Consider the following 27875-nt stretch of genomic DNA (forward strand, 5'->3'; position numbering starts at 1 on the left):
GGTTACACTTGTTCAGTTCCGCTACGCACTTTTAGCAGATAAAACACAGTAATCAAATGGCTATTTGGATCAGTAATTGTTTGGTAATAGGTACACCTATATTCACGTATGCCTCAACCAGCAGAACAGGTCGGCAAAATGAATAAATAATAAATAGTAAAACTGAATAAATAGTAAAACTCAAATCATATCTTAAAATGGGAAGTATGCAAGTCTCAGTGGTGTACATGTTATCATTGAAAGTCGTGTGTAATGTGTCCAGATCTTGATTTGATTTGCCGAACCAAGGTACATGCAATGTCGATGGATGTTGGTGTTTCAGAACTACTTTTACGGTTTTATCATGACCATTTACTCTTTAAACTATAATCATTAATTTTGTTGAGATAGAGACCGATCCCACGAACTCAAAATTAGACTGACATGACATCCCTCCCCCTTTTAGAAACTGCCCTCGTCTCCCCTCGTTGGTGCACCTCTTTCTAGGGGGGCCGCGGCTCGTCATGCTGCCGGGCTGGCTGTGTCGTGGCTGCCGCAGCAGAGCCCGTTGGCACTACGTACCGGCGCGGGTTTTGAGCTGGTCACCGCGGCAGATAAGCAGGTGGAACAAACAGGAATCCACCGACCCCCCTCCGCCGGAGAACCCCCGAGTCCTCATCACAGGTGAACTCCCAGTGTCCAAGGTTGCAAAGTGACAGGGAGAAGTATCTGCTATATATTAATGGGTAAAGTTAATAAAAAACTGTGGGAGATATAGTGGCCTGTAAGGGAAACACTTGCTTTGTCATTTTATTTAGATTTCGAGCTGTTTTCCCTCGGAGGCAACTGTTTGACATCTGTGACAATAGCCTGTGAATGAACAGGGGTGTGCGCGACATAAAAGCAGCGGCCTAAACAATAGCGCGGTTAGAGAGAGCTGTTTTGTCCTCGTATAATGCTTTGATAATAATGAAACGTGAGCAGTAATGAAACTTGTGTTCAGCCAGAGAAAAAAAATATGTCAACATTAACTGTATAATACAGATGGGATACACAAGTGGGCACCTTTCAGGGGAAATAATTAGGAAAAGTTCGTCGCGAAAATTTCCTGTAATGCCTTTAGTGACGATTTTTGTGTTTCTGTTACATTAGGTGGCCTTGGACAGTTGGGTGTTGGGCTAGCGCAGCTTCTAAGGTGCGTAAAAGGACACTGCTTCTCATGGTTTGGGGATTGCCTGTGTCGAGTGTTGTGTGACAGGATTCTACCGGATTCTGTGAAACAACCCTGTCCATTCAACTCATGAAAGGGATAACATACATGAGGACATGTCCATTTTTAAAACCCTTGACCCACAGGAATTTTTTGCTTACATTGCTGGCCCAGCAATCAGCTGTCATCTCTTCACTGGATGTTAAAGTTGGTGACAAGCCTTTTTGCTTTTTCTAGAATCATTCATCCTTGTGAATTCTCTGAGAACCATTTGCCCGTTGCAGTTGAAGGGTTTTTAAGATACAAAAAAAAAAAAAAAACATCAACACGTTTTTTTCATCAAAGTCTTTGCCATGTCAGTCCCTGATGAGTGTCTTTGTCCGTGTCAGGAAACAGTATGGGACAGACAACGTGATCTTGTCAGACATCAAGAAGCCTCCAGTGGAAGTGTTTAACAGCGGTATGTTGACTCAAAGATGGCATTGGCTGGTTTAAGGATCAACAACTACAAAGTGACGAATCAGGTGTTTTCTACCAGATAACGCGGAAATAGGTTTCTCTATGTTGGAGTGTGCTTGGGAAGAGGAATACACTGATCTGCTAATGTGGCTATCCCTCTCTCTCTCTCTCTCTCTTCAATGCATTCTTTCTTCATCTCTATCTCTCTTGTCTCCTGGTGTCCTCTTTTCACCCTCGTTCTGTAGGTCCATTTGTCTATGCCGATGTCCTGGATTATAAGAACCTGAGGGAGCTGATTGTGAATAACCGTATCACCTGGCTGGTTCACTATAGCGCCTTACTGAGTGCTGTGGGGGAGGCCAACGTGGCTCTGGCCCGCAAGATCAACATTACAGGTCGGGGGGTCAACTCCAACCACCCCCCTCCCCGCCTACCAGGGCGACCTCTTATTTTCCTCCTACCTGTCAGTGTCCTCACTCCTTCAGCCTTGTCCTGCCTAAGCCTCACCTCCTCTGTCTGTCATTCTCTCCAGATCTGTCACCCTTTCCCTCCTCTCTCAGTTCTCCATCTACGATTTAGCTGAGCTGCATCCCATTATTCTGCCCTCTTGAGCTCCATGACTCTGTCCTAGCTGCAGGGCGACCCTGAACACCAGCCTGACCCTGAGCACGGGGGTTTCCAACTCCACTCTCACCCTTTCACCCTCCCTCACTCACAGACTTTATCCGGTCATGCTCAGTCACTCCCACTCGACCTCATAAGATTCTTCCGAACATCTCCCTCTCTCCTCTCCTTTCTTTCTGTTTCATTTTCATGGCAAGACTCACTGGTTCCAGTCCCCGATCCTGCCTCTCTCTTTTTCTCCCTCTCTCTGTCTTTCTGTCTGTCTCTAGGCCTCCACAATGTTCTGGACTTGGCACTAGAAAACTGCCTTCGCCTTTTTGTCCCAAGTACCATTGGAGCCTTCGGACCCTCATCCCCACGTGACCCTGCACCAGACCTGTGTGTCCAGAGGCCGCGCACCATCTACGGTGTGTCCAAAGTACACGGGGAGCTGATGGGGGAGGTGAGTGTTGAACTGGCAACCCCTGGCATGACTGCTGTCTCATACCACACCAAACCACACCACTCCTTCTGCACTCTCTTTCACACACCACATGCCAGGACCACTTTGTCTATTTTTCTTTCTCACACACCTCAGGCTTTGCCATTTTGACCTCTCTCTCACTCTTTTTCTCTCCCTCTCTTTCTCACACACCTCATACTTTGTCATTTTGGCCTCTCTCCCTCTCTCTCTCTCTCTTTCGCTCACACCACACGCTTTGTCACTTTGGCCACACAATGGGTAAATACGCATCACACACAAAAGGGCTGTACAAAGAGTCCCCAACAATAACCACATGGTAAACAATGACCCTGCATCACGTCTGGGGTGCTGTGAACGCTCACAAAAACAGGCAGAGAGAAAAATACAAACCAGTGGTCCTGTTTAGGTCAAAAAGTTGGGTATCATGGGAAACGTGTGGAATGGGCCAAAAAATGTGGCAACACTTGCACTTACGCCAACACCAAAGCTTTCATTCAACCCTACATCTGGAATGAGGAGGGGAGTGTCATGGACTGTCTTTCAGAGGAGTTAATGATTCTTGCGCTCTATCTCTCTGTCAGTACCTCCACCACAAGTATGGCCTGGACTTCCGTTGCCTGCGCTACCCTGGCGTTATTTCTGCAGACACAAAGCCCGGTGGCGGAACGACAGGTAAATCCACTTACAGGAGGTGCCTGTAATCTCTGTCCATCTCATACAAGAGCTAGCTGTCTTACTCACTGTGCAGCCTATATACAGTTTCTAGATAAAAATTAAAAATTTAAATGCTTATATTCTTTAGTATATATGTATATATATATATATATATATATATATATATACTTACCTGTAAATCATGCTTATCTGAAAAACAGATAGAAACAGGTGACTAACAGACTCAAGCCAGGTTTGAGAATTTCTTATCAATCCTTTTTTCTTGTTTTTGTTTTGGATGGTGCTTTTTTGTTCTGTTTTTCATAGAAAAAATGTATCCCTATTTTGTAATGTTAGTGTAGCATTGTTTGGCTATCGAGAGAACCTTCACATTTCCTGTCCATTTTTTTTCCTGTCCTCCCCTTCCCAGACTATGCGGTTCAGATCTTCCACGACGCCCTCAGCACTGGACACTTTGACTGCTACCTGCGGGCGGACACCCGCCTTCCCATGATGCACATCCGCGACTGCCACCGTGCCACAGTGGAGTTCATGCAGGCTCAGGACCGCCAGCTCTCGCTGCGTACCTACAACATCGCCGCCATGAGCTTCACCCCCGAGGAGGTGGCAGACGAGATCCGCAAGCACCTGCCAGGCCTGAGTGTCACCTACAACCCCGATTTCGTCCGCCAGACCATCGGTACGTCCTCACGCACACGTGTGTGTGTGTGTGTGTGTGTGTTTGTTAGTGGGTGGGTGTGTTGTGTTGCAGTCTCCAGAGGGAGAACTGTGGATGTGTTCAAATGTATGTTGAGGTTGGAATGTCTTAGAATGTTCTTGGAATGTCAGCGATGTACTCAAAAATACTGGGATTACTCAGCATTGATCTCCATTTGTTTACAGATTGAACAGTCCTTGTGTTTTTTTGTTTTACTGTGTAAGGAGTTTCAGATGTTAACAGCTCATGCTGTTGAGGACAAGGTGGTTAGGTTATCAAATACTCTAGGTGTATGGTAAACTCTTTTGTTGGTGAAAATAATATAATGTGTCAAATTTTGGTACCTAAACACTACTATAAATCTTGCAGGAATTAATTATCATGCAAGTTAGCAGGCAAGTAAACAATATTTGACTATATTACTTTTGTTTCATCTTCTTACTAATGTGTGGTAGGTAATAACTCATTATTTGTGACATTTACACTTGCGTGTGGATATCACTGTTTACTGAACACCAATAATACTGGGGGTGATCAGTATTATTGGTGTTCAATAAACAGTGATATCCACACGCAAGTGTAAATGGGGGAACCTTAGATCAGTAAATATCCAGCTGTAGGAACACTTGGGAGACTATGGAAAATGTAAGTGATGCAAGTTCACCCAGGGAAGGACATCAGCTAAATAAATTAAAATAAATACTCCTAGGAAACACCCTCCTAAGAAACAGCCTCACTCTTTGTTAAATCACCTTCATAAAAACCACAAGCAGCTCTCTGTGTGTGGAATACCCTGTGCCTCACGGCTGTAGATGGCCATTGCCATAGTGAGTTATGGGCCCTGTGGCGCTCTGACCACTGTGGCAGAACATAGAGAGGTAATTGGAAAGCGAGTCATCTCTAGCTTCTTCAGGAGTCCCATCATTTGCATTAAACATGAGCTTCATTTTTTGGTTTTGCACTCTGAGTAATGCTGCTTTTGTTATGGGTCAGATTCCCATCAGTAGCTGTAGCCATTCCATTTCAGCTTGGATGAATACAGCAGTCCCTATGAACCACCAGAACATATGTAACTCAACTTGTAAATATTTGTGAATCAGGTACGGATCTTGAGAGGTGCTGATTGAGGGTTCAGATGTTAATAAATGTGCCTTTCGGTGCATTCTAAGCTGTCAAGAGTCATCCTCCACACCCTTACCCTTGTTCCCCTCTGGCTACAGCGGACAGCTGGCCCATGCGGTTCGACGACACCAACGCTCAGCGAGACTGGGGATGGAAGCCGGCCTATGGCCTGTCAGAGCTGGTGGTTGACATGCTGGAGTCCATCCGGGAGCAGAGGACCAAGGCTGGGCTGCCAGTCAGCTAGCAGCGCACCCTCCAATAGAGACTCCACAGACTCCCTGCCCACCAATCATCTGAGAGGGGAAGGGTCACACTGCATCCCCTTCAACAAGAACTTTTGACAAGCGTTGCTCAGGAACTCTCACCAGACCAGGACTGTAAACAGCGATGCACACACTGAAACATGCATACACACACATACGTACACACTCAGACAGGTATACAAAGTGTTTCAAACACATAATCCTACCCATCACACACTAACACGGACTTAAACATATACACATATACAAGCACATACAAACATACACAAATATTCACACAGAGCATTTCTCTTTTACAGGGTACCATACTGTCAAGCATACATGTAAACTTCTCCAGTTTCTGTTTTTAATCGTGATAGAGAGCAGATTTTCCTTTTTTCATCAGATATTTTTAAAGGCTGATTTAGAGTAGGGCTCTTGCCTTTGGGAGGGCATATCCTTTCTTGCAGGTTGTTGAACATGGCCTCCTATTTATGACCTCAGTTAAAAACCTGGCTCCGGTGGGTTCAGTGTCTTTGTTGTTGCGTTAAAACACTGTGGTAATAACAGGGGGAGAGGGGACAGCGAGAAAAGCAGTGATGCATTGGGAAAAGGACTTTAGTAGAGAAATAGAAACCCTGACCCATCAACCCACTGCAGAGTGGACAGTGTTCCACTGATACACAGAACTGTACAAAGCAAATCACATGCCATGTTGAGGTGGACTCATTCCGACATGCACACACCCACACATACACACACACACACACACATACACACAACTTGTATAAATGACCCTTTCTTTACCAAGAGTGAGATTGTGGAGACAGAAAGGAATATTGCATGAGGAGTAATAAACAAGAAATAAGGCCTTATTTTTTATCTTTTTGTCATAATTTAAGTTCAGATCCAGGCACTGTTCCTTTGGCTGATTAATACCTGATTAAGTGTAACCTTAACACTTGATGATACCTGATGATAAATACCTGAAGGAGTGTTACAATTTGCATTGTAATAAATCTTCATTGATTTAAATTTGATGCTTTCAGGGTTTAAGTATACTAAAAATTCACTGTGGATTTGTGGGTCACAATTTATATGACATGAAACTATAGGAGGCCTTCATAAAGCATGACAGACACATTCACAAATACAGAATTACTACTGTATAAAGCAGTTGTAAGATATTGTGCTTTCTGATTCCCAACTAAGCAATATGGCTTGTTTTCTCATGCATTTTTTATACAGCATTACATATTGCACTCATTAGCCTTGTCACAGCACTGTTGTTATTTATGAATGCTTTATAAAGCAGTCAAGCCATGTTCATAAAGCTGTTATAAAGGCCTTTGAGTCACCTGATGCAAAAGGTGACGGATATATGTGGTGGTATTGGTACGTGGAAAATTACAGTGTGAATGTGTGCATTAGAAATTATGCAGTGTGACTGTGTGTATCAGTGTGTTCAAATTGGATTGTGTGTACTTATGTTTGTAGATTAGAGCTCAGCATGTATTTTACATGGCAAAGTAACAGAAAGCACTTATGGTACTAAGATTACTCTGATGGATTACAGCCTGTATCAAACAGAAAGTCATTTAAAGGCACTTGGAACGGTCCTATGAGATAGAAAATGTTGAATCATGGTTTCACATGTCTATTTAATTGGAACTTCAAGTAGTATGAGAAGTATTTAAAAATAAATCCCAATGTAGGTGTCAAGATGGAAAAATCAAGCATATTTTTCCTACTTCAATAGCCTTTACAACTCTTAATTTACAGTGATGTCTATATGTGTTAAATCCCTTGATAAGCTGCAACAAAAGAACGGACCTCTTTGCTAAACAGTACAGGGATATGTCCTGTCACTTTCCTTGTTCCATTTCCACAACAACACCAGATACATTGTTTAACAAGCTTTAACAAAATGTAAACACTAAATTTCAAAAATCTGCTGGGTATTTCTATTAGCAATTTAACTTCAAAAATCCAACGTGCTGGAGGTCCTCAGTGACTCAGACAAAATGTGCTTAATTCATGTACAGACTATGTGCATAGCATCTGATGACAGTGACCAGGACTCCACAGCACCAGAATAAACTGGCTGGTGTTCCCGGCCAGAATTCCCTCGTTTCTCTGTTGTGGCGCCCTCTAATGGCTCGTGGGGCGCATACAAAGTCCCTTGGTGGTGCCAGTGCAGATGTGCAGGTCAATCAGTGTCTGTCTTGTTCTGTGGGACTTGCAGTGTGAAAAAAACAGCAGTGTACTTAAGGATTGCACACTCCTCCTTTTAGTGTGGAGGATGTGTGAAGAGACAAATTTAATGTAATACAACCGGTCAGTCCAAACTGGGCAAAAAGCAAGAATGTACAAAAAAGCCAATTTGCTAGTCATCCAGCATTTTTGAATAATTTCCTGGAATGCAACTTATGGATGTAATCAGTCATACAGTTTATTCAAAAGACACTGAATTCACATCTTGCAATGAAAGCTGTTTTTAAATATGCCGGATGCAAGTGGCAATGGTAGAGCATTTATTTACTCCACCAACGCAAAGCAGTTAGCAACTAGATCTCACACTAGAAACGACGTTTACCTTGGATCCAGTTTATTGGTACATTTTCAAACAAAGGGAGAATGAAAACACTTCATTCTAGAGCAGGTGGTTATTGATGAGCTTCTGTATTGAAATGCAAACCAAGCTTCATTCAGACAGGTTTGGACCTTCCTTAAGCAGACACATAATCCAACCAAGCTGTGTGGAGCTGACAGAGCTACAAGGGTTGGTTCCTGGGCTTCAACACTGCAAGTCTCCAGACAGGGTACAGTCCTTACAGAAATCCAGTTTGTTCACAGGGGTAGTATTTGAGTCCTTCCTAGAGCTTGGGATTGTATCATGCCATTTTTGGATTCTTTTCATTGTATGACCAGAGTGCACTGCATTATTGGACTGTGAAAGCAATGTAATGAGTGACAGTAATGAGAGGAGAGAGTCGAACTGTGGGCAGAGAAGAGGGAAAGCGGGCCCAGTGAGAAGAAAACTGTGAGTGGGGAGAAGGGAAAAGGGCGAGAGAGAGGGGGAAACGGCCAAAAGAAGGGAACCAAGGGTAATGGAGGGGGGAATGGGAGGTGGTTTTGGATTCATTTCACCCTTCAAACTCAAACTCAAAGTAGTGAGGATCGAAGTAATGTATCCTGACATAGCCATCCTCTCCACCGCTGCTGTAACTGCAAGAATAGAGACAGAAGAGAGACCACTTCAGGGACCTGATGCAGGAACTTGCGCACATACACAGAGACAAGTGTACACAGGCGTGTGTATGCATGAGCACCAACATGCCCACTCATGCACGCACATGCAGAAATCTCATGTATGTGGAGGACAGGATAGGCCTCAGGTCAGGTGTAAGACAGTCATGTGTTTAACTTCTGCATGGATCCCTGCCATAGCTTGCTGGGTACAGGTAAGTCACCTGAAGTCTGTCACAATTATGTGAGGTACAGAAATATCAGTCTGGGAAAAAACAGAAGAATCAGCAGAAAAATCAGTAAGGGAAAAAAATCTATGCAGGAAATATTTTGATAAAACCTCCTTGTTTTGCTGAGCATCCAACTGTATAAATGTAACGTATAAACAGTCACCCAGGTTATGGTCTGTCATGCGCATAAATAATACAGCCCATGAGAAGGCAAAAAGGTAATAATACAGTCGCAATTGTACTGTGGAATACAGTACATGATTCTTCCAGTGATTTTTGAAGTCCGTGCCAGCCCGTGTGAGTTTCTGCATGTACGTTCTCTTTCACACACACACACACACACAGACACACACACACACACACACACACACACACACACACACACACACACACACACACACACACAACCAGCTGCCAGGCGTTGATGTTTATGGAATTTGGGGACTCAAACCTCTTTCCATCTGGGTGGAATGCGACACAGTTGATGGGACCAAAGTGTCCCTTCACTCTCCCGAACTCCTCCTCATATGCAGCATGGAAGAACCTGAGGGTGCAAGTGAGAAGAGCAGGGATCACACAGAGTCGAGGTCCTTCACTTTTCATACCCTGTCTAACCGAACAGGGCCACGTACCCGAGAGGGACTGACTGACACATTCTGTTTCAGACGTGAGATCACAAACTCACCTGGCCTCAAACTTTCCTATCCTGGTGGACGTTGTCGTGACCTCCATGGCTTCCTGCCCACCTCCCATGACCACCTGCAACCCAATTACAAGGCCATCAGGAGGCATTGCCATTGACACAACAAACAGAACCAGACAGATGAGGACTTAAACCCCACCTCAAACGTTACCTGGCAGCGATCTCTGATGCTGCACACTTTCAACCCAAGAGATCTCATGTCTCTCATGGTGAGGCCTTTACAACCATTTTCCAGGAACTGACACACTTTCCTGAAAACTGTGTGTTAGATGGCAGCCCTTCAGGAACAAAAAGCCTTCTGTCAGAAAGGCAAAGACAAGGGATCTAAAATTGCGAACAACTGTGTGTGTGTGATACACCGAGCATCCACCCAACCCTATGGTTTGCACACCACAACTGCTGTTCTGCTGGCTGTCACTGGATGACAAGGAGCAGGTTCAGAGGAGCTGGTGATTCTAACAGCAGCTGCCGCTCTTCAGGCAGTGAGTTACAGTAACAGCACAAAACCACGACACAGTGTGCACACCTGTTTCAGGCCACGCACAGTGCAAGTGAAACCACCAGTGAATAAACAGCCCTGTAGAGGAAGTGTCTCACACTTGGTTATTAGTGGTTGATGACCAGCTAAGGGGACACATGAATGTACACGAATGGCCGGATGAAAGATTTGACAGCACTAAAGTGAAACTGCACAACATTTAGATGAATGAGGTGCACCGATGGCTGTGAGCAGATCTAGAATAATGGATGGTGTGTGACAGAATAAGGGTTTAGCCACTACTGGGGAGGGGCTCGTACGTGGTCCATGATGGGAGAAATGGCAGCCGAGTTCACGGGTCTCTCTGTCTTGAAGGTCTTGATGTGATCCAGTGACGTGGAGTCAAACAGCTGCAGAGGCAATCAGAGGGCCAATCAGCACAGACTAATCAAACCCTGGCAACCAATCCAGTCACACTAGCCAGACCTGTGCTGGACATCCATAGAGGACGTCCACTTCAGTTTTTAAACAGCTCTGATCTCACTATCAACTCTTCCTGTCAACTGTAAGTATATTCATTTATTTTGCACACCTGTAGCTAAACAACACCAAGGATTTCAAAGTGTATGGTGGCTCTACATCACCCATAAATCAGCACTGAATTACCAGCTACCTCAATGCTTCACCTCAATGTTTAGAGATGTATAGGGATGTTAAACCCAATTCACAAATCACTGCTCGCACTCAAGTTATGTCCTTTCGACGCATTAACTCATTAAACATGATGCAGAAATGGATGCATTTTACTGTGGTTAGTTACTGAGAATGGCTTACTCTGGAACATGTTCACCTCAGTGCTACAATTTCTCTGTGAAATGTAATACTAGAATGACATAACACGTAGCCAGTAATCTTCTTTTCTCACTATTTTTTCATAAAAGACTGCAGGCATCCGGCATCCATGCATGCAGCTATCATAGTTCTCTGCCCGCCAGTGTGGCCCACACCTTGGCTGTGTTGTCTTTTGATGCACTGATGACCATGGTGAGATCTACAGAGGTCTGGATGTCGTTAATCTGCTTGGTGTGCTCCTTCGCCTTCTTAAGCACCTCCCCAGACTGCAGAGAAACAAAGGCAGGCACACACATCTCAGACAACATCAGTGTGGACAACCACCAAAGCCAGGAGACTGACGCTAGACTCTCAACTTCAGACTCAGGTCACGCACTCTTCAAGCAACGGAATGCCCTCATAGGTTACTGGTGCAGTAAAAGCTACTGTAATACTGAAGTATTATTGATGACTGTGGATCCTGTGAATGGGATGAGGAGTACACCTTTGCATGTGTTCTTATGGACACAGGGACACCACAATACCTTTGCACTGAACTGGTTGATCTCTCCGTTCTCGTGGCCTGCGATGACAAACTCGCCCAGCGGCCCCCACACCGCACTGGTGATCTTAGAGTCATTGCACGGCACGGATATGTAGGGCTGGTTATCCTCTGGGAGGAGGAATAAGGGAGAGAGGGAGGGGAGAGAGGAAGGGACAGGGGGAGAGCCAGGGAGGGAGGGAGAGAGAGGGTAGGAAGAACAGAGGAAGAAGTAAAAGAATGAGAAGTGTGATGAACAGGTAAAGCATATAGGAATCATTACTAACAGTTGCAATGTATAAAATGATTGGTATTATGTGATCCCTACTATCTGTTTAGTTGGATTTCTGCATTGCATTCCTTCTTGATTTGTACCTTACTGGGCTAGAAATTCACTTAGTTAACATGGAGTGCCCCATTAAGCGGGTCTCAAGTTGCTTAAGATCCACAATACTGGTATGGACACACAAAGGGACAAGCACAGTATTAATGAACAAACTGTTGTAAATCAACTTTGTTTCGGGAGCCGTCTTTGGTGGAACTGTGTCTGGGATTGCCTTAAAACACCAGCCCACACCTCCTAATAGGCTCTGTCGACAAGGTGTTTGCTTTGATTGCTATGGCTTCGGTTCGATATTGGCTGAATCATATGATTGATGAGCCTAATGTACAATTGGTGATTCAAAAACAGAGTTGCAGAAAGGGGAAAAAGCACAACAAAACCCAGCAGTCCAGGACAGGACCAACTGGTCCTCACTAATTACAAAACTGAAACTTCCATTCCAATCCAGGTAGAGAACAATGCACTGCAGATCCATTGCAACAATCATAATTTGAGGGCCTTCAGTAACTTCATTAAATTCTACATTGTTAATCTCATAGCTGTGAGCTTCTAATATGTTCAAAACTGTCAACAGGTAAAACCTTGTGCGATACATCCAATGAAAATAACAGAGCACTTAATTCCCTTGCACCTTCTCAGGCCAGTTCATAATTCCACAGAGCCATGGACATGATAAAAATGATGATACCAAAGGCTTGGCCATATGGACCTTGGGGAGGGCGAGTGTCGGGAAAGGGGGTGGGTTAGGTGAAGGGGATTACCTATTTGCTGGGGGTCCCTAAGGTCAAAGTAGTTCAGGTAGCACTGGTATCCCATCTGCTTGTCTGTAGAGAACATAATGATATTCCCGCTGAAGTCGAAGCCGCAGGTCCTCACAGCTGAGCTGGTCTTGAGCAGAGCCAGCTGTTTGCCTGTGTAGTGATAGAGAGACATAAGGAGGACTATCCATAAAACTATTCACCTTCACGGAAACAGACAGAGGGCAGTGAGAGGTCACTCATCAAGCTTGTCATCAAAATGCAAAGGTGGCACCTCTTACAGGGAGCATCTCAGGAGCTCACCGGAAAGAACATAGGATGTGTATAAAAAAGCCAACACAGTGGCCTCTTGTGGCCAATTATTAGAAAACTAACATTACCCATTTATTTTTTTTTAGAATAACCAAAAACTACATGATATGGAACCGCAAAATTAACAGCTATATATAATATATATTCATATTTAATCAAACAAAAAGTCAAGTGTCATGTGTTTAATTTGTCTTTACTGTCTTTACACTAACAAGACTTTTAATAAAGCGTGACCCAGCAAATCAAATGTGATTGTATTGATGGTATGATTAATATTTCTCTTAACTGGGCATCAGTTTTTGAACCCACTTTACTGAGCAAGTTTTGAGTCAAGGCCTTTAACTTAGACAAGTGTGCAGAAACATCCTGCTCTGGATTCTAATGTACTACTTTGACCACCTATGCCTAATTCAGACACATCTTCAAATTTATGTTTGTCATTCAGCTTTATAGACCACTCCGCCACCTTACCTGTTTCACAATCCCAAAGCCGGCAACTATTGTCTGCCGAGCCAGTCAGCACGTTCTTGGTGTCCCCTGCACCGTTTGTCAAGGAGCAAATACACCTCGGTAGTCACCAGAGACCTTTGCTGGAAAAACACTTAAGTTATGACTGTCAATGAATTTATCAAAATATTAATTCTAACTGCGCAAATCCCCAACTGACAAAAAAAAAACATTTCAGTCATTCTGTAAACACAATACGTCTTTGGGAAGGATACAGTCGACATCCACACACCACACAGCCCCTGTGTGGCCGTTGTACGTGCCCAGCCTCTCTCCGTTTACAGAATACCATACGTTCACTACCTGTGCACACAAGAAATATTCGGAAAGACGCAGAGAAACAAACGTGGGTCAGAATGTCAACTCCGAACGCGTTAACAGATAATTATACAGGAGCCTGAAACGTCCACGGATTGCATTAACGTGCAAGGCTCCTTACCGTGTCTTTGGCCACTGAGAAGAGCAGGTCTCCTTCCCGGTTGTACTTGATCTGTGTAATGGACCTTTCATGGCCCTGCAAGAGGATGGGTCTCTGTGGGGCGGAAGAGGGGGCATTATCTGACGTTTAGTACGAGGTGTCAAAGGCTAGTTTTAAAATATAACGTACTGATAGTGTTAACGGATCGGCTAGCAACTTGTTAGTTTGACAGTATTCAAAAGACCGGTACAAAAACAAAACCTACTGGCTGGGCGCCTAATCTTCCTCCATCTGTTCTGACTTGTGTATTAATTTATTTAGTTACCCAACAGTAGAAACGTCAAGATAAAAAAATCGTAACGTTGATTGTCTAGCTAGCCAATTAGATGTATTTAACGCTACAGCTAACTGGATTAGACTACCATAGGTGAAAAGGGACTTTGCAGCTGTTCTTTTGCAGCTGGTATGGAAATGTTGGCATTTTGATCTATTATTACTGCAACAAATGAACAGCCTATTCTTGCAAAAGATGCCAGTTAGAAAGACAACCAATTAGGCTAGCCAACTGCTAACAGCAAAGCCTGCCAAACATTCCTAACGTGGCTAGAAAGCTCCCTGGATATATACTGTATTATAGTTAGCCGAGTCATTAAATTTCAAATAAATAGCTCACAAAATGTACCAAAAATATATGAGATGATGCTCATTCTCTTTTAGTGAAAACTGTGCGGGGGAACTGGGCCGTCTGCGCACAGTACGATAGATAGCCAGGAGGGCAGCTAATATTTTTCTTCAGTAAAAGATGACATCTATGATTAGCATCTACTCACCATAATTTCGCAGCGACCCGTTGGGGGGTATTTCTTAAATGCTTTTCGCAGGATGCGCCACAAAGCCAAATCAATCCACAGAAACTTCTAGCCTGACGACAGCGCGATAATGAACAACACCGAGTTGAAGGAAGCACTTCCGGAGTGCTGACCTATGCGAAGGGAAACGCTGCCCAGATGATCACATGACGTCTCCTGTTGCCGGTAGTTATGGTGTCTTTCAGTAAGTACTGACAGTTTTCCTTTTTGTATTAAGATATACAAAATGATTTTTATTGTTCCCTGGAAAATTCGTTACTGAATCATCCAAATGTGTGGATATCTACCTAACTGTGCAGATCAGCTCTGTAACTCTGCACGAGTGTTTTATCAGCTGGCTATCTTGACTTTACCTAGCTAACGTTAGCAAACAAAGTTGCACATAAAGCTTTGCCGTGGTGCATGGTCAGCTAGAGCACGCTAACCAGACCAAGCGACATTTCAATTTACCTTTCTCAAATCAGCAAGTTAGCTTTACTGAAGAGTGGACGTAGAACTGTTTGACAACACGTATCCGTTTAAATCGGCTTGAAACACGTTTTACGCAAAGATGACTCATTATGGCCATGTGCATGAGCTACATCGTGTTCTCTCGCAGCGGAGGTGTTGTGCCTCTTGCTCGTGGCAGTGCTGTGGGGTGGCACAAACCCTTTCCTGAAAAAAGGAACGGAGGGGATTGAGGAGGTAAAGAAGGGAAATGTCGTCCTCCAATTCCTTGGGGAGGTGAAATTTCTCTTCCTCAATGTTAAGGTAAATAACTACACAACACGAAATGAGTTTTGTATATAACGCTTCCATTATCCATCACATATTGGGCTATACGCAAAATATATTAAGCATAAAAAGCTTGTCATTAGTTGCTTGAAAGTGATTCTTATTTGTGAACAAATGCATAAAGTTCTTATGAAAATGACAAAAGCAAGAATGCCACTTCGTTTTGCTCATTAACATTTGACATACTGTATGCAGCGGTGTCCAGCGAAAGTCAGAGGCTATTAATGCATGTGGCCGCCACTAGAGGCAGTACAAGCCATAACCTTATGATCCCGCTTGGGTGCGCATGCTGGCATGTGGGATTCTTTTCCATTCTTCCTGCAGAGCATGGAAAAGTAAATGCCTGTTCACTGGTCTCTGATGTCACAAGATGTTCGAGCTCATTCTGCAAATGTACAATGGGGATCCAACTCAGGCATCAAGGGATGTAGCATTTACATTCTCATCTCATCAAAAGAGCTGTTTTGACACAAATTCTGTGATGCTATGGTGGTTCACTTGCAGTTCCTCACTCAGGAGAACTTGGCTCCTGTGCTGGCAGGTACGCTTGAGGCACACCTGTTAACAGCATCTCATTCTCATACATAACAGGGGTCTGTCAGTTCCTTTTTGCTTAATATATTGTGATATTTAACAGGCGAAACCACCTTATAAATTGTGCCGACACCTGGCTAATAAGGCAATATTAGTAGTTATTACTAAAGCAATACTCAAAGTTACAGGAGCTGATCATGGTCGGATTTTAAATACCGATTAATGAAAGCATGGAATCAATATCCAAAGTCCACAGATTTTATCAGAACATACATACAAAAATGCCATAAGTTTCATTTGATGGTCAGTATACTTAACACAGATACTTAAGATAGTTACTGCACATTTTATTATTTATAACAAACTTATATGTATGAGAAATATGGACAGATATTTGTGAGGGGTTTTTGGGTACATATTCTACTGCATTAGTCCCAGACTTAAGACACTAAATTCATACAGTCTCCCAGCATGTATGCTCCTGAGCAATAGCTCTAACCTTCCCATGTTCCCTGCAGTACCTAGTGCCATTCCTGTTGAACCAGATTGGGTCCCTGGTGTATTACCTCACGCTGGCCACAACAGGTAAGCTGCTCCTGCAAAGACCTGCATGAGTTAAGACATTAAGTGATTTTGCAGTTTTAAATGACTTGTCAGAATGACTTGATTCTTATAAGTTAGTGGTTGACAGAACGTGATAGCTCCATCCATAATTATGTTCATAAAGTCTCAGTCTGCTGTCAGAATCTGTGGAAAGCAGTGTGAGCCAGACTGAAATTCAGGTTCCCCTTTCCTCTCTCGCCACCAGACCTGTCCCTTGCTGTGCCAGTGACCAACTCTCTCACCTTCCTGTTCACACTGCTAACAGGGAGACTTCTGGGAGAGGATATTGGAGGGAAAAGTAAGTTTTTTTTATTCTTATCTCATTATTCACTCAGGATACTCCGTCTGTTGATACTGTATTTTTTGTTTAAGTGGACACCTGTCAGTGAAATTTTAAGGATATAGATGTAAGGGTTCAAGCATTGTTTTTACTGCTGCAACAGTAACAGTCCTGTGAAACCAGGGCTATGTTTTTTTTTTTTTTTTTTTTGGGGGGGGGGGGGGGGGGGGGGGGGGGGGGTGTTGCCAGCTGCTTAATAACCAGTTTGTTAGCCATATAAGCACACTGGCATTGCTTGACTAGTTGGCAAGAAAGATGGACATATATTTGCTGGGAAAGAGTTACGAGTTTTAATGATTAAATTCAAGGGGATCTTTGACAACTTGCCTTGAGTTTTCCATATTGGCAATATTTTGAAAGATGTTTAAGGACTATGGAAACCTTGATCCCTGCTCATACAAAAATAGAATGTGTGCTGATGTAGACTTGTTTCATTCAGATATTGAGATGTGTCATGCCCTTTTTGCCCTGACATCTGATGCTCTCCATCTCTTAGGAGCTGTCCTGGGAATGTTCTTAACCATGCTAGGGGTCACGCTGTGTATCATCAGCTCTGTCGGCGAGAATAACAGCTCTGGATAAAGAGATTTGTCCCAGCTAAACACCATAGAATTCAAGCCACACTAGACCGATCCCTGCTTTTTATCATTGAGTTCAACTGCAGAACAGACCCCATAGCACAGGATCCAGTCACTGAACTGACACAGACACAGAAGGACAGGTCCTTTTAAATAGCAGTAACATTGGTACTTGGTTGGTTATGACTCTGGTTGCTTCAGACATCCTTGAAAACACATATTACAAATCAGAGAACATTTGAGGTCTGACTGTTCATGAATATTATGCGGGCCATAACGGGAAATGTCTCTGGGACAGAAAAGGAGAGTAGAATGGGCTGAAACGTATGACTAGTCTGTAATTCATCCAATAAGGGGACCTACACTAATTGCCATAGAATTTAGCCTTGAAGTGGAGTAATAGCCATGACCATTTAATGACATAGTGCTTTTCCAAAGAAAGAGAATCTGTCTATCCCTTCTCTATGGTACTGCCCATTATCACACAGTTAAATCATAGAATGAATGTCATGAGTTCTCTCTTCTCAGAATTTTTTTTACTTAGTATATGAAATCTAATTCAAAAGCCATATAGAGCTGCTACATGTTTCTAATTAACACAAAAGCTGATTTTTTATAGCCTTAAAGCATTGTATTTATTTTTGTATGATGTAGTATAATGTTCTGTAGCACAGTTGGTATGCTTTGGGGGGTTACCTTTATTTTTGTACAATATTTTATTGAGTGTAAATAGAAATAGTGCATGTGTAAAGATCACTATTTTAATGTGCAAACATCAGGCCAAAATACTTATACATGATTGTTATACCTGTACATTTTTATTAAATGTATAAAAGTATTTAAAGATCTTTAATTCAATCTAACTAAAACATATGTTGCTGATTTTTTAAAAAGAAATATATAGGAAAATACACCATTTATTGAATTAATTTATAAATTCCAATGCTTTTCAAATAAGTGTATAATTGTGCATGTACAAAAGCTTCCTTAAGATCAAGACATTTTGAAAATACAGTTTAATGTGGCAAAGTGATGAGAGTTTCTGCATTAAAACACGTTCTGTAATTAAAAACAAATCGGAAATTTATTTCCTGGTGTTTAAAAAAAAAAATTCAATCCCACAGGTTCTCAGCTGCATTATAAACTTCCAGAATGCTGTATGTTTGTGTTTTTTTGTGTGCGGATAGGAGTGTAGGTTAGGAGCAAGGCTAATCCAAAGGCTACCAGCTTCCTAGGCAGGGCTTGCTCTAGTATATTTAAGCAAGGGGCATAGCCTGGATTGCTTTTGTAAATATCTAGCTGAATGAATGGATGGTACTTAAACAATGTAACACATGAATGGTCTGAATACCAGTGTCTGCCAAGCAAAAAAATGTAACATTTGGGATCTGATTGGGTCTGGGTCTTCCTGCGGGAGTGATTGTGTGTTCCTGGGTTCCTGGTTCACGTGAAACAGAGCTGTTACAAATGACTGCTGCCACTGTTCCCGTTTAAGGATCTCTACCCTTGCTCCTGCTTATGCTGCCAGTTCATTGGTGGACATGTGGCTCGCTGGGCGAGTCTTTTCCACCTCAAGGGAGTCCTGGGGAGTGCGGTACGTTATGGACCCTCCCCTGGATTCAGCAGGCCTTGGCTCCTGTAAGGGACGCCAGATAAAGAGGGCACAAGCACATTAGCAAGGACCTGAATGGGGGTTTTGGAGGTAGTGGCTATTAATGCTCTGAACTGAGTGTTGCCACCTCTTGTTCCTGGGAAGATGTCACATGTGTTCTGTTGGCATGATCCTCTTTGGGATCCTGCAGGCTGCCCATTCTTGATGACCCAGGTCTGGAGCCATGAGCACTGGGCTCCTAAAGCAAAGAGGAAAGATGAGAGTAGCTGAAACTTGATTCAGCACAGCAGCACTGCAGATGTGACCGAGTCCATTCTTTTATTGCACTCAGAGCGTTTCTTTTTTGTACCTCCTGCCTTTCAGCACCGGCTGCAGTATTGGCTCCATCGTCATTCTCTCTGCTGCTGGCAGAAGCTCTTCCATTTGCTATGTATCCAACTTCAGGTTCCTGATATGGGTTCCCCTGCAGTCAATCAGAATTAGTTATTCAGTCAAACAGTAAACCAACTAGCCAACTAAAGTACCAGTCAAAAGTTTGGACACATCTACTCATAGAAGAGATTTTCTTTACTTTAACTGTTTTTTACATTTTAGAATAATATTAAGGTCATCAAAACTATGAAATGGAATTATGCAGTGACCAAAAATGATACTAAAATCAAAACTCTTATATTTTAGATTCTTCAATGTAGCCAAAAATATTTTTTCAAATAATTTTTTTTGGAAAGGCATTCATACATAGGCATCAACTTCACTACTTATATTTGTCTAAGAAAGAAATTTCAAGCATTTAAAGCATAAGTCTTTAGATCAAAATATCTTTGAATATATGTTTCCCATTATCTTAATCAGGTGTGTCTAAACTTTTGACTGTCACTGTATGTTACTTTTAAGTAGTGTCTTAGTAGATGATAACTTGTCTTCAAAACCCGCACACGGTTTCATGTATGATGAGGAGCTTTGTGCCCAGTCCTTTTCCTTGCGGTCTTACTCTTGTATGTGCCATGTCAGTGTTGCCTCCAGGTGTTTCAAGGTGATTTCTTCCATCAAATTCTTCATCTTCCACAGTTTCTGCCACTCTCTGCATCAACACAATAAAACACAAGCTAGTTTCAAAGAACCGTCAGGCCCTCATCCTTGGAATCAACGTATTGTGGACTTTGCCTGCCTCCTTTTGGGCTCCTACAGAACGTAGGCAGTCCTGTTATGCGTGTATGAAGTGCATGTATGCAGTGTGCATTAAGCTTTTGTGCCCCGGGCAAAATGTGCACTAATCCTGTGTGAAATTTTTTTGCCTGATATATTTTTTGTTTTCCCATCATGCAACATGGTTCATCACACAGTGGGTAGGAGAGAGGACGCAGGGAAAGGAAATCAGACATGAACAGCAAAACCTGAAAAGAGACAGGAGGAGGAGAAAAGGGGGAAAGCTGTATAGATGAGGAAAGAATAATGAAAAGGGAGCATGGAAAAGCAAGAAAGAGAGGAGGAAGGAAGAGGAAAAAAGTTACAGACAGGAGAGGAGCACCGATACTGAGTACCTGATCAACAGGAAGTTCCACTGCAGTGTTTTCATCCTCAGCCACCTCCTCGGCTCCCTGTACTTCCTCCCTCCGCTTCCTGCGGTCTCCTTTAAACACACTGGGGTGTGCTGCATCACAGGGAAGACAAAGCACTGTTACACACCAAACACACTGCAAAAAAAGTAATCAGGTTGCCTTTAGACACTGAACAAACAGACCATTGACCAATGCTGAATACAAGAGTGCTGCTACATGTTAAACCTACTATAACCAGTAAATAGACTACAAAATTCAGGCCACTGTTATATAGATAAAAAACACTATACCATTTCCCAACATGGGTATTATTACATTCACCAACTCACTAAAATAAACTCAGGATAATGTTACTCTTAAACACAGCCAACAGTACACTGTCCACTGTATGTGCGGTAGGTTAGTGTAAGAGGTGTGTGCAGGAGGATTTTGTGTGCGTGTGCGTGTGTGTGTGAGTGAGTGAGTGTGAGGGTGTGTGTGTGTGTGTGTGCGTGCGCACATGTGCGCGTGTGTGTGTGTGTGAGAGTGTCAGGATCACTCACTGTCTCCCCTCAGTGGCCTTGCAGGTCTTGCTCCAGCCCCATTCTTGCGGACTTTCACTGGTTTGGCATAGAAGAGGGATTCCTCCTCTTTTGGGAGCCTCCCCTGTTTTGTATGTATCCCATGGGTGGGAGCTGCGCCTCCTGCCTCATCCCCTGTGGATTTTACCCTCCGACCATCCGACTGCATTTACCAGAACGGGAAAGGAACTGAAGGAGGGTTGTTTTCCCACTTTTAACACAAATTGCCACAATTTGGGGGCAACCTGATTTTGTAACTGACCCTCAACACTGATTTACACATCCAGAATGTAATTCTTTCTATTGTTGACAAGTGCTTGCATAGCAGGACATCCTAGGAGCTAGGCATGCACACGCACACACACACACACGTTTACTCAAGATTTTATTTTCTTAGCTCGCCTGTGTTTGTGCACACCAGCAGGGCGGTGCTAGAGCAGCTAAAAATCATCTTAAGCTGATGTAAGACACAGACAGGAAATAGCCCTACCTCTGGGGAACCCAGCAGTGCAGAGTCGCTATATCGGTCCTGTGGAACGCTTACTGGCTTTCTGGTCTGACAGAGCACAGGAAATGACATCACCACCATCCTGACTAATTAACTGCTTTAGTCACTAGGATTATCTGCACTTACATTTACATTTTACATTTATTTATTTAGCAGACGCTTATATCCAAAGTGACTTACAAAAGTGCATACAGTAAGTATAGCGACAGTACAGGGACAGGATGTGTACAGTTCCACAATGAGACAGTTCTCAGCTGAGAGCAAAGTCTGTTTGAGGACACTGCACTTATCTGCATATCTTTCATTATTGAGACTCTTTTAGCCCGTCTGTCATTGCTCATATAAGCTTCAGTCTTTGCTTCTAAACAAAGGACATCAGATGGGCTCAAAACGCTTGCATTTTTACACGGTAGCCACAAGAGGTAGTTGACAGGACTGAAATGGAATCATAACTGATGGTAGTTTAAAGACTGATAATTGCTTGACTGTTGTTTCAAGGGTTCCAGGACACTTCATGTAGCCATGAGTACGTGCAGTCAGTGTTCAAGATCAAATCAGTCTTTGAGTTGAGGATCTAGATGTCACACAATGTGAAAAACCATTGTCTACCTTAAACCTGTGTTCACATACCAGCTCTAGGGAAAATGGCAGCATGCTATTGCATGGGGGTGCACCTACAAAATGGCCTACCTCATTTCTCTTTGGTAGCCTTCTGTTTCCATATTGGTTCCTATAAAACAGACAACAGAATTATAAACCAAGAGAAGCACAATGCATTAGTATTCCAACAACTCGAACAGGCACAGATATAAAGATGGAGTCTCTAATGATAATGAGCACTTCAGTCTGATTGTGTTGGTCCTGTTTGATTATTTCCTTCTGTACATAGTGTTACACATGATAGTATTCATCAGTTTAATTGCATCTAGTGCATCTGTCATGTTTCTGTGTAGAGCATCTCAAAGCTCTACCATGTGCCAAGCTGGATTTGCTTGTAAGGCCTAGCTTCAGATGTCTTCTTCATTATGTATTTTTTTTCCTTTTTGTTTTTGTTTATGGTATTTCACCCTTTCTTTGTCTACCTTATTTGTCTACCTCTAACTCAAACTTAGCTTACGTCTTACTTTTTCCAGTTGTATCTGTGTTTTATTTCTATTATTTTTATTTTATGTTTGGAACTGTCTTCATATCATTTAACTTTTTCCGCCACATTTTTCCTCATTATATTTTATTTTTCTGTAGTGCAGCACTACCTTCTATTGATAAGAGTGCTATATAATTACATTTGATTGATTTTTCCACAAGTCATGAAGTATGCAGATATATATTTCCTGCTTCTCCTTACCAGGATTTCATAGTAAATTGAAAATATTGCATTCTACATGATTATTTGTGGGACAAACGATTTCCAAAATTTTTACAAGCTGAAATTGTAACTTTGCAGGGCTAAGTTCATTTTTTACTCAACAGTGCACCCTAAAAGAATAAGGCTCTTCTGCTAGACTATGAAACCTCAGGGAATGGGGGAAATTGGGGTCTGAGTAATGTTCATTTGCATTCTGCACGGTCCCTTTGAACTCCGTGACATACCTTAGGTTGTGACCAGCTGGGGCTTTAGGGACCAGCAGCTCCACATACGGAAGCTTCTTGAACCGTTCCGTTCCCACAGCAACGTAGTACTGGCCACTCTCCAGCTCTTCCCCTGAAGCTACTGCTCCACCCTCCAGCGTACACAGCCTGGGAGTTCAATAGGTAAGGAGGTCAAAGGTTGATGAAAGGGATAGATGACCCCTGACTAATTCACCCATTCTCCACATCCACTCTCAGAAAGATTAGGACAGTGCTTGTTTGAGCTGAATTTTTTCTAAAGATACACAGCCACAACATGAACACCGGTCTGTGGTGACACCAGGTGACATCCTTCAGCTCCTAATTGGATATTATCAGCTTTAACCTGTTGTGTTGGCAATTTAGACATGAGTGAGAAGTTACGAAATCCTTATTTGCTTAACAGCGTCCTCTGCTGGACAGTTCTAAGAATGTGCTGACAGTATGACCTGTGCAGGTCGCTCTGCACAGCAAGTCCCCTGACCTGCGGACAGCCCCGGTGCGAAGGCTGGCCTTCTCCGACACCATGCTGAGAATCTGCTCCAAGTCCTGCAGTATGCTCCTGGGAATGATGAACCGAAGCGGGGGACACAGGAGGTCTCCGTTTCGGAACACGCTGCACAGAGACACATAGAGCACATGTGGACCAATGCGTTTGTGTGTATTTGTGTATGTATCACTTAGATCACTTACTGTATGATACAGGGTAGATGTATGGCCTTCCTCCATTTTGCTGACACATTTGGCCTGTATACTGGCCTCGCCTGGAGGAGACACAGGAAGATGTTATACAGGCAGATGCTATGGATGCGAAGAAAAGTTTCCACCTGCCACTGGCACACAGTACCTTATCAAAGAATCAAAGATGGAAAATCTACTGTGTACATGAGCTGCTTTAGTACACAGTTTCTTGTAATCAATTTCCCGGGCTCAGTGTCTTTTCATAAACGAAAACAAAGTGACTTTATGAAGCTGAACTATGCAACAGTGTTGACATCAATGGTAGGCATGGAGCAGGCGGGCCTGTCTGGGCACGCTCAGAGCTGGAGTAATTACCAGGCTGGCCCTGGCTTTGTTCTCTGTGAAGAATAGCCCGCTCATGCCACGTCCCATAGCGCACTGCTTCAGGGCAACCCGCGGCAACAGGCAACATGGCTGTCAATGTACATCTCCTCTGCATGCTGTGCTGTCTTGTCTGGTGAGAGGAATTTCCCCACAATACTATGGAAGGAGATGTGGCACTGCAGCTCTTCTCAGATACCATACACACAAACAGCAGTCAGTGTCATGCCTACCTTCAACTCACACTAATTCAAGAAATGCCCGTAATCTGAAACGCTAACAAGCACTACCGCGTAGGAGTAAATTATTATTTTAGGGAACCTACATGCCAAAAATAATAACTAGACGTATCTGCTGGTGGGTGGATCTCTGCAATTCTAATGACAGAGCTGTTTATTTTAAAGGACAGAATTTAGACGCTAAACCATCGAGAGCAAATTTCATCACTCTCTTTTCACAGCACTACAGTAGCAGTGAGCTTTGCAGAATGGCAACAGTGTTCAAGTTTCTGGACCTAGAGGCAGAGTGCTGTGGGTGAGGTCATCCTGTGGGACTGTGGAGATGTCCACCTGAGTACAGGCTTTGGCCTGAGCTTCAGTCCACATGCAAGGACTGACCAACGAAAACTAGGGGCAAGGGGACAATAGCTGTCACCCTTGACAGAAATCTCCATGGGTGCTCCATCTCACTGGGCTGAGCCTGTTACAATGAGTGATGATGACTCATGTGCACCTGATACTCGAGCTCTCCGGGGGCTTCCTGTGATCTCAGTCCAAACGTCTTGCCTGAAATTAAACTCATAATCACCAGACAATGGGGTGGGCTTCCCCCCGGAGCTCTCAGCAGCTCCTGCTGTGCTCCGCCCCCGGGTGTGAGCAGACATTGTGATTGGAGTTTAAACCCTGCGGGCTGTCCCAAATGGTTACTATGGATATAAGAAAGAGCAGCATTGTCCAGTAACAGCCTGAAACTGAATGCTAGGGCCAGAACTGCTGCCACTACTCTCATAGCATAACAGTTGTCACACTGGCCATGCATGCAATGGTAGAGTTACCTGAAAGGTAAACATTTAAAATCCTACCATTCAAAAGAATGATATCTGTGATCTGATCAGATTCAATATTTGAGGAAAATACTGAGAACCAACCAAATACTGAGAACCAACATGATGAGTACAGATGCAAACCATCCATTTGGGGTGTTTGGGACAGGAAGTGCTTGAGACCATTCCTGTGTGTGACATCATAAAAGGACTGGTCCATAAACCATGTGTCTGACCTCCACATGACCTGTGGATTGATATAACTATACAGAAAGAGAAGGCAGTCATTTCACCTCGTATAAGAGATAACACTGTCCCATGTTTTTATCATGTGAATGTAACTTTGAATTTGGAGTATGAACTGATATATAGCTGGACCGTACACCATTACTTTTATGTGAAACCCTGTGGAGGTATGATGATCAATCAGTTTTATCGATCGGGACCTGACGTGGCTTTTGTGTGTGCGTGTTTACTGAGCGTAACACAAGTGTTTGACAGCTCCATTCGGGGCTTCCCTCAAAGCCATTTAGTGGTCAAGAGGTGATGTTTCCTTAGAGTCCACAGTCTAATAAAACCTAAGTCTGGCAGGGGAAAAATTGGCAGGGGAACATCTTCACAGCAATATTGTCTCTCTCTCTGAGAATTTACAGCTCTCCCCCACTTCACATCGACCCATAGCACATCCAAACACCATTTAAATTAGTAACATCAGCTAGCTGCTGTAAAAGGGTGAGCCCATGGACCTTACCACTTCAGAACAAACCATTTTTAAGTGACTGAAGCTGACTATAAAACTGCAAGCACTCAGGCTTTCTGTTCTCACATATACGTCTACATCTTCATCCAAAAGCCATTTCAAATGCTTGCCAACCCTTCTAATTAAAGATGGACTAAGTATTTGTCAGCCAAAGAGTCAGAAGATATTGTTCCTTGACTTGGGACACAGGACTATGGTTTTAAAATTCTTTCAGTGCTTAGTAAAGAAACTGACTGCATACATATCAGATCTGAAAGCTAGAACTTTGGTCATACAAAGAGCATTCAGGCATCCTGTTCATTTCCACAATCAGTGACCAGACTTGGATTAATAAGTAATAAACTGCATTCCAGGCCACATAAATACCTACCTGTGCTTTGTCACTGCGGTTAACAACTGGTTTCAGTCCTGTGTTCAAATAGCTGTAAATTTAAAAATGGAAAACGGAAACAATTAGAAATAACAAGAGCAGATGTAATCTCTACTTTCTAAATTGGCTGCAGAGAGGGAAAGATCAATGTAATTGAGCCTCACTAGTCCCACATTCTGTAAGACTGTAGATTTCATCTTTAAATTACATTTAAACTGTAATCCAACAGCTTTGAACTCTTGAGCACAAAACACATACTTGAAAACAAATAATCTAAATACTTGATGCACAATTCCATGCAATCTGCATTCATCCTACAAGTGGAACAGGACTTGTCATAGGAAAAGCCCTTGTAAGTCACTGGACTCATTTCAGAATGCTACACACATCTATATTTTAAACACCAATATATAAACCATGAATGAGTCCTACACAAATTGAACACAGCTCTGCAATACCATTTCAATAAAGCCTTCAATCAAGGGTTTAAAGGCATAAATATGAGAAACCTGTGGCAGACCACTCTGGTATAGACCCTTTGCAATACTCACTCGAGTTTCTTGAATTTCTCGAACCCAGCGGCCACATACTGCGCTCCGCTGCGCAGGTCCTGCAGCTCGTGGACCCGGTGGCCCTCGCGGGGCGTGTAGAGGGTCCGCACAGCCGCCGCCGCCTGGATGTTCTGAGTGACGTCATTGAGGAAAGATTCGAGGTTCGCGACCTGCCTGTGGTTCACTACGAACCTCCTGCCAGGGAAGAAAGGGTCCCCGTTGCGGTACACCACCACACTCTTCACCGGGGGCAGCGCCATCCCGTGAGTGGCCATTCCTCTGCCCCTGACCTATCACCACTGTGTCACCTCCCCCCGAATAGAAGAAAAAAAAAAACTTCTACACTTAGAGGTCAGGAAACCAATGTCCCAATAAAAGAAGAGAAAGTGTTTCAGAGTGAAAGGGGAGGAAAGATGTGGCCAAGTCCTGGTTGCCAGCTGTTCGGTGAGCACCCCTGTTCCCTCTCTCTTACATGCCTGCTCTCAGTGACTGCGTTGGGTATGAGTATTTCCTGGTTGCCATGGCAGCAGGGACAGCATTGACTGGCTGTGCGGGACCGAGCCACCAACAGCAACAACAAAGGAAGGAGAGAGGGAGGGAGGAGAGGAAAAAAAAAAGAGTGAGAGAAAGCGCTCAAAGCTGAGTCAATAAGATAAGCTCGACGCCCCTCTCCCGCTTTCTTAACTGTGTGGCAACAGGCCTTC

The 27875-nt window shown here is 43.4% G+C and overlaps 4 protein-coding genes across 4 annotated transcripts; 2 read left to right on the forward strand and 2 right to left on the reverse strand.

Annotated features, from left to right (window-relative positions):
- The first annotated feature begins 503 nt into the window (after window positions 1–503).
- On the forward strand, window positions 504–5473 carry tdh2 (L-threonine dehydrogenase 2). The gene is made up of 8 exons (XM_036543126.1): window positions 504–663; window positions 1132–1174; window positions 1579–1649; window positions 1894–2043; window positions 2542–2714; window positions 3317–3407; window positions 3820–4089; window positions 5328–5473. The coding sequence occupies exons 1-8, from the start codon at window positions 504–506 to the stop codon at window positions 5471–5473; spliced, it is 1104 nt and encodes a 367-aa protein (XP_036399019.1).
- Window positions 5474–7963: 2490 nt separating this feature from the next.
- On the reverse strand, window positions 7964–14802 carry LOC118787053 (eukaryotic translation initiation factor 3 subunit I). Its single transcript, XM_036542463.1, has 11 exons — window positions 14672–14802; window positions 13863–13955; window positions 13639–13726; window positions 13388–13453; window positions 12608–12757; window positions 11508–11635; window positions 11139–11249; window positions 10452–10541; window positions 9636–9709; window positions 9402–9494; window positions 7964–8699 (listed from the first exon to the last, which is right to left on the reverse strand). Exons 1-11 carry the CDS (start codon window positions 14672–14674, stop codon window positions 8618–8620), a joined length of 978 nt encoding a protein of 325 aa, XP_036398356.1. The 5' UTR covers window positions 14675–14802; the 3' UTR covers window positions 7964–8617.
- A 69-nt stretch (window positions 14803–14871) lies between these two features.
- tmem234 (transmembrane protein 234) lies at window positions 14872–18016 on the forward strand. The gene is made up of 5 exons (XM_036542608.1): window positions 14872–14894; window positions 15309–15460; window positions 16537–16603; window positions 16827–16919; window positions 17458–18016. Exons 1-5 carry the CDS (start codon window positions 14882–14884, stop codon window positions 17541–17543), a joined length of 411 nt encoding a protein of 136 aa, XP_036398501.1. The 5' UTR covers window positions 14872–14881; the 3' UTR covers window positions 17544–18016.
- Window positions 18017–19429: 1413 nt separating this feature from the next.
- dcdc2b (doublecortin domain containing 2B) lies at window positions 19430–27473 on the reverse strand. The gene is made up of 12 exons (XM_036542243.1): window positions 27172–27473; window positions 26621–26672; window positions 24080–24150; window positions 23871–24002; window positions 23369–23515; window positions 22469–22508; window positions 21761–21826; window positions 21253–21433; window positions 20693–20802; window positions 20143–20232; window positions 19518–19614; window positions 19430–19443 (listed from the first exon to the last, which is right to left on the reverse strand). Exons 1-12 carry the CDS (start codon window positions 27444–27446, stop codon window positions 19430–19432), a joined length of 1275 nt encoding a protein of 424 aa, XP_036398136.1. The 5' UTR covers window positions 27447–27473.
- Between the last annotated feature and the right edge of the window lie 402 nt (window positions 27474–27875).

The sequence above is a fragment of the Megalops cyprinoides genome, chromosome 12, assembly GCF_013368585.1.
Source record: "Megalops cyprinoides isolate fMegCyp1 chromosome 12, fMegCyp1.pri, whole genome shotgun sequence".
In the NCBI taxonomy this organism is placed as follows: Eukaryota; Metazoa; Chordata; class Actinopteri; order Elopiformes; family Megalopidae; genus Megalops; species Megalops cyprinoides.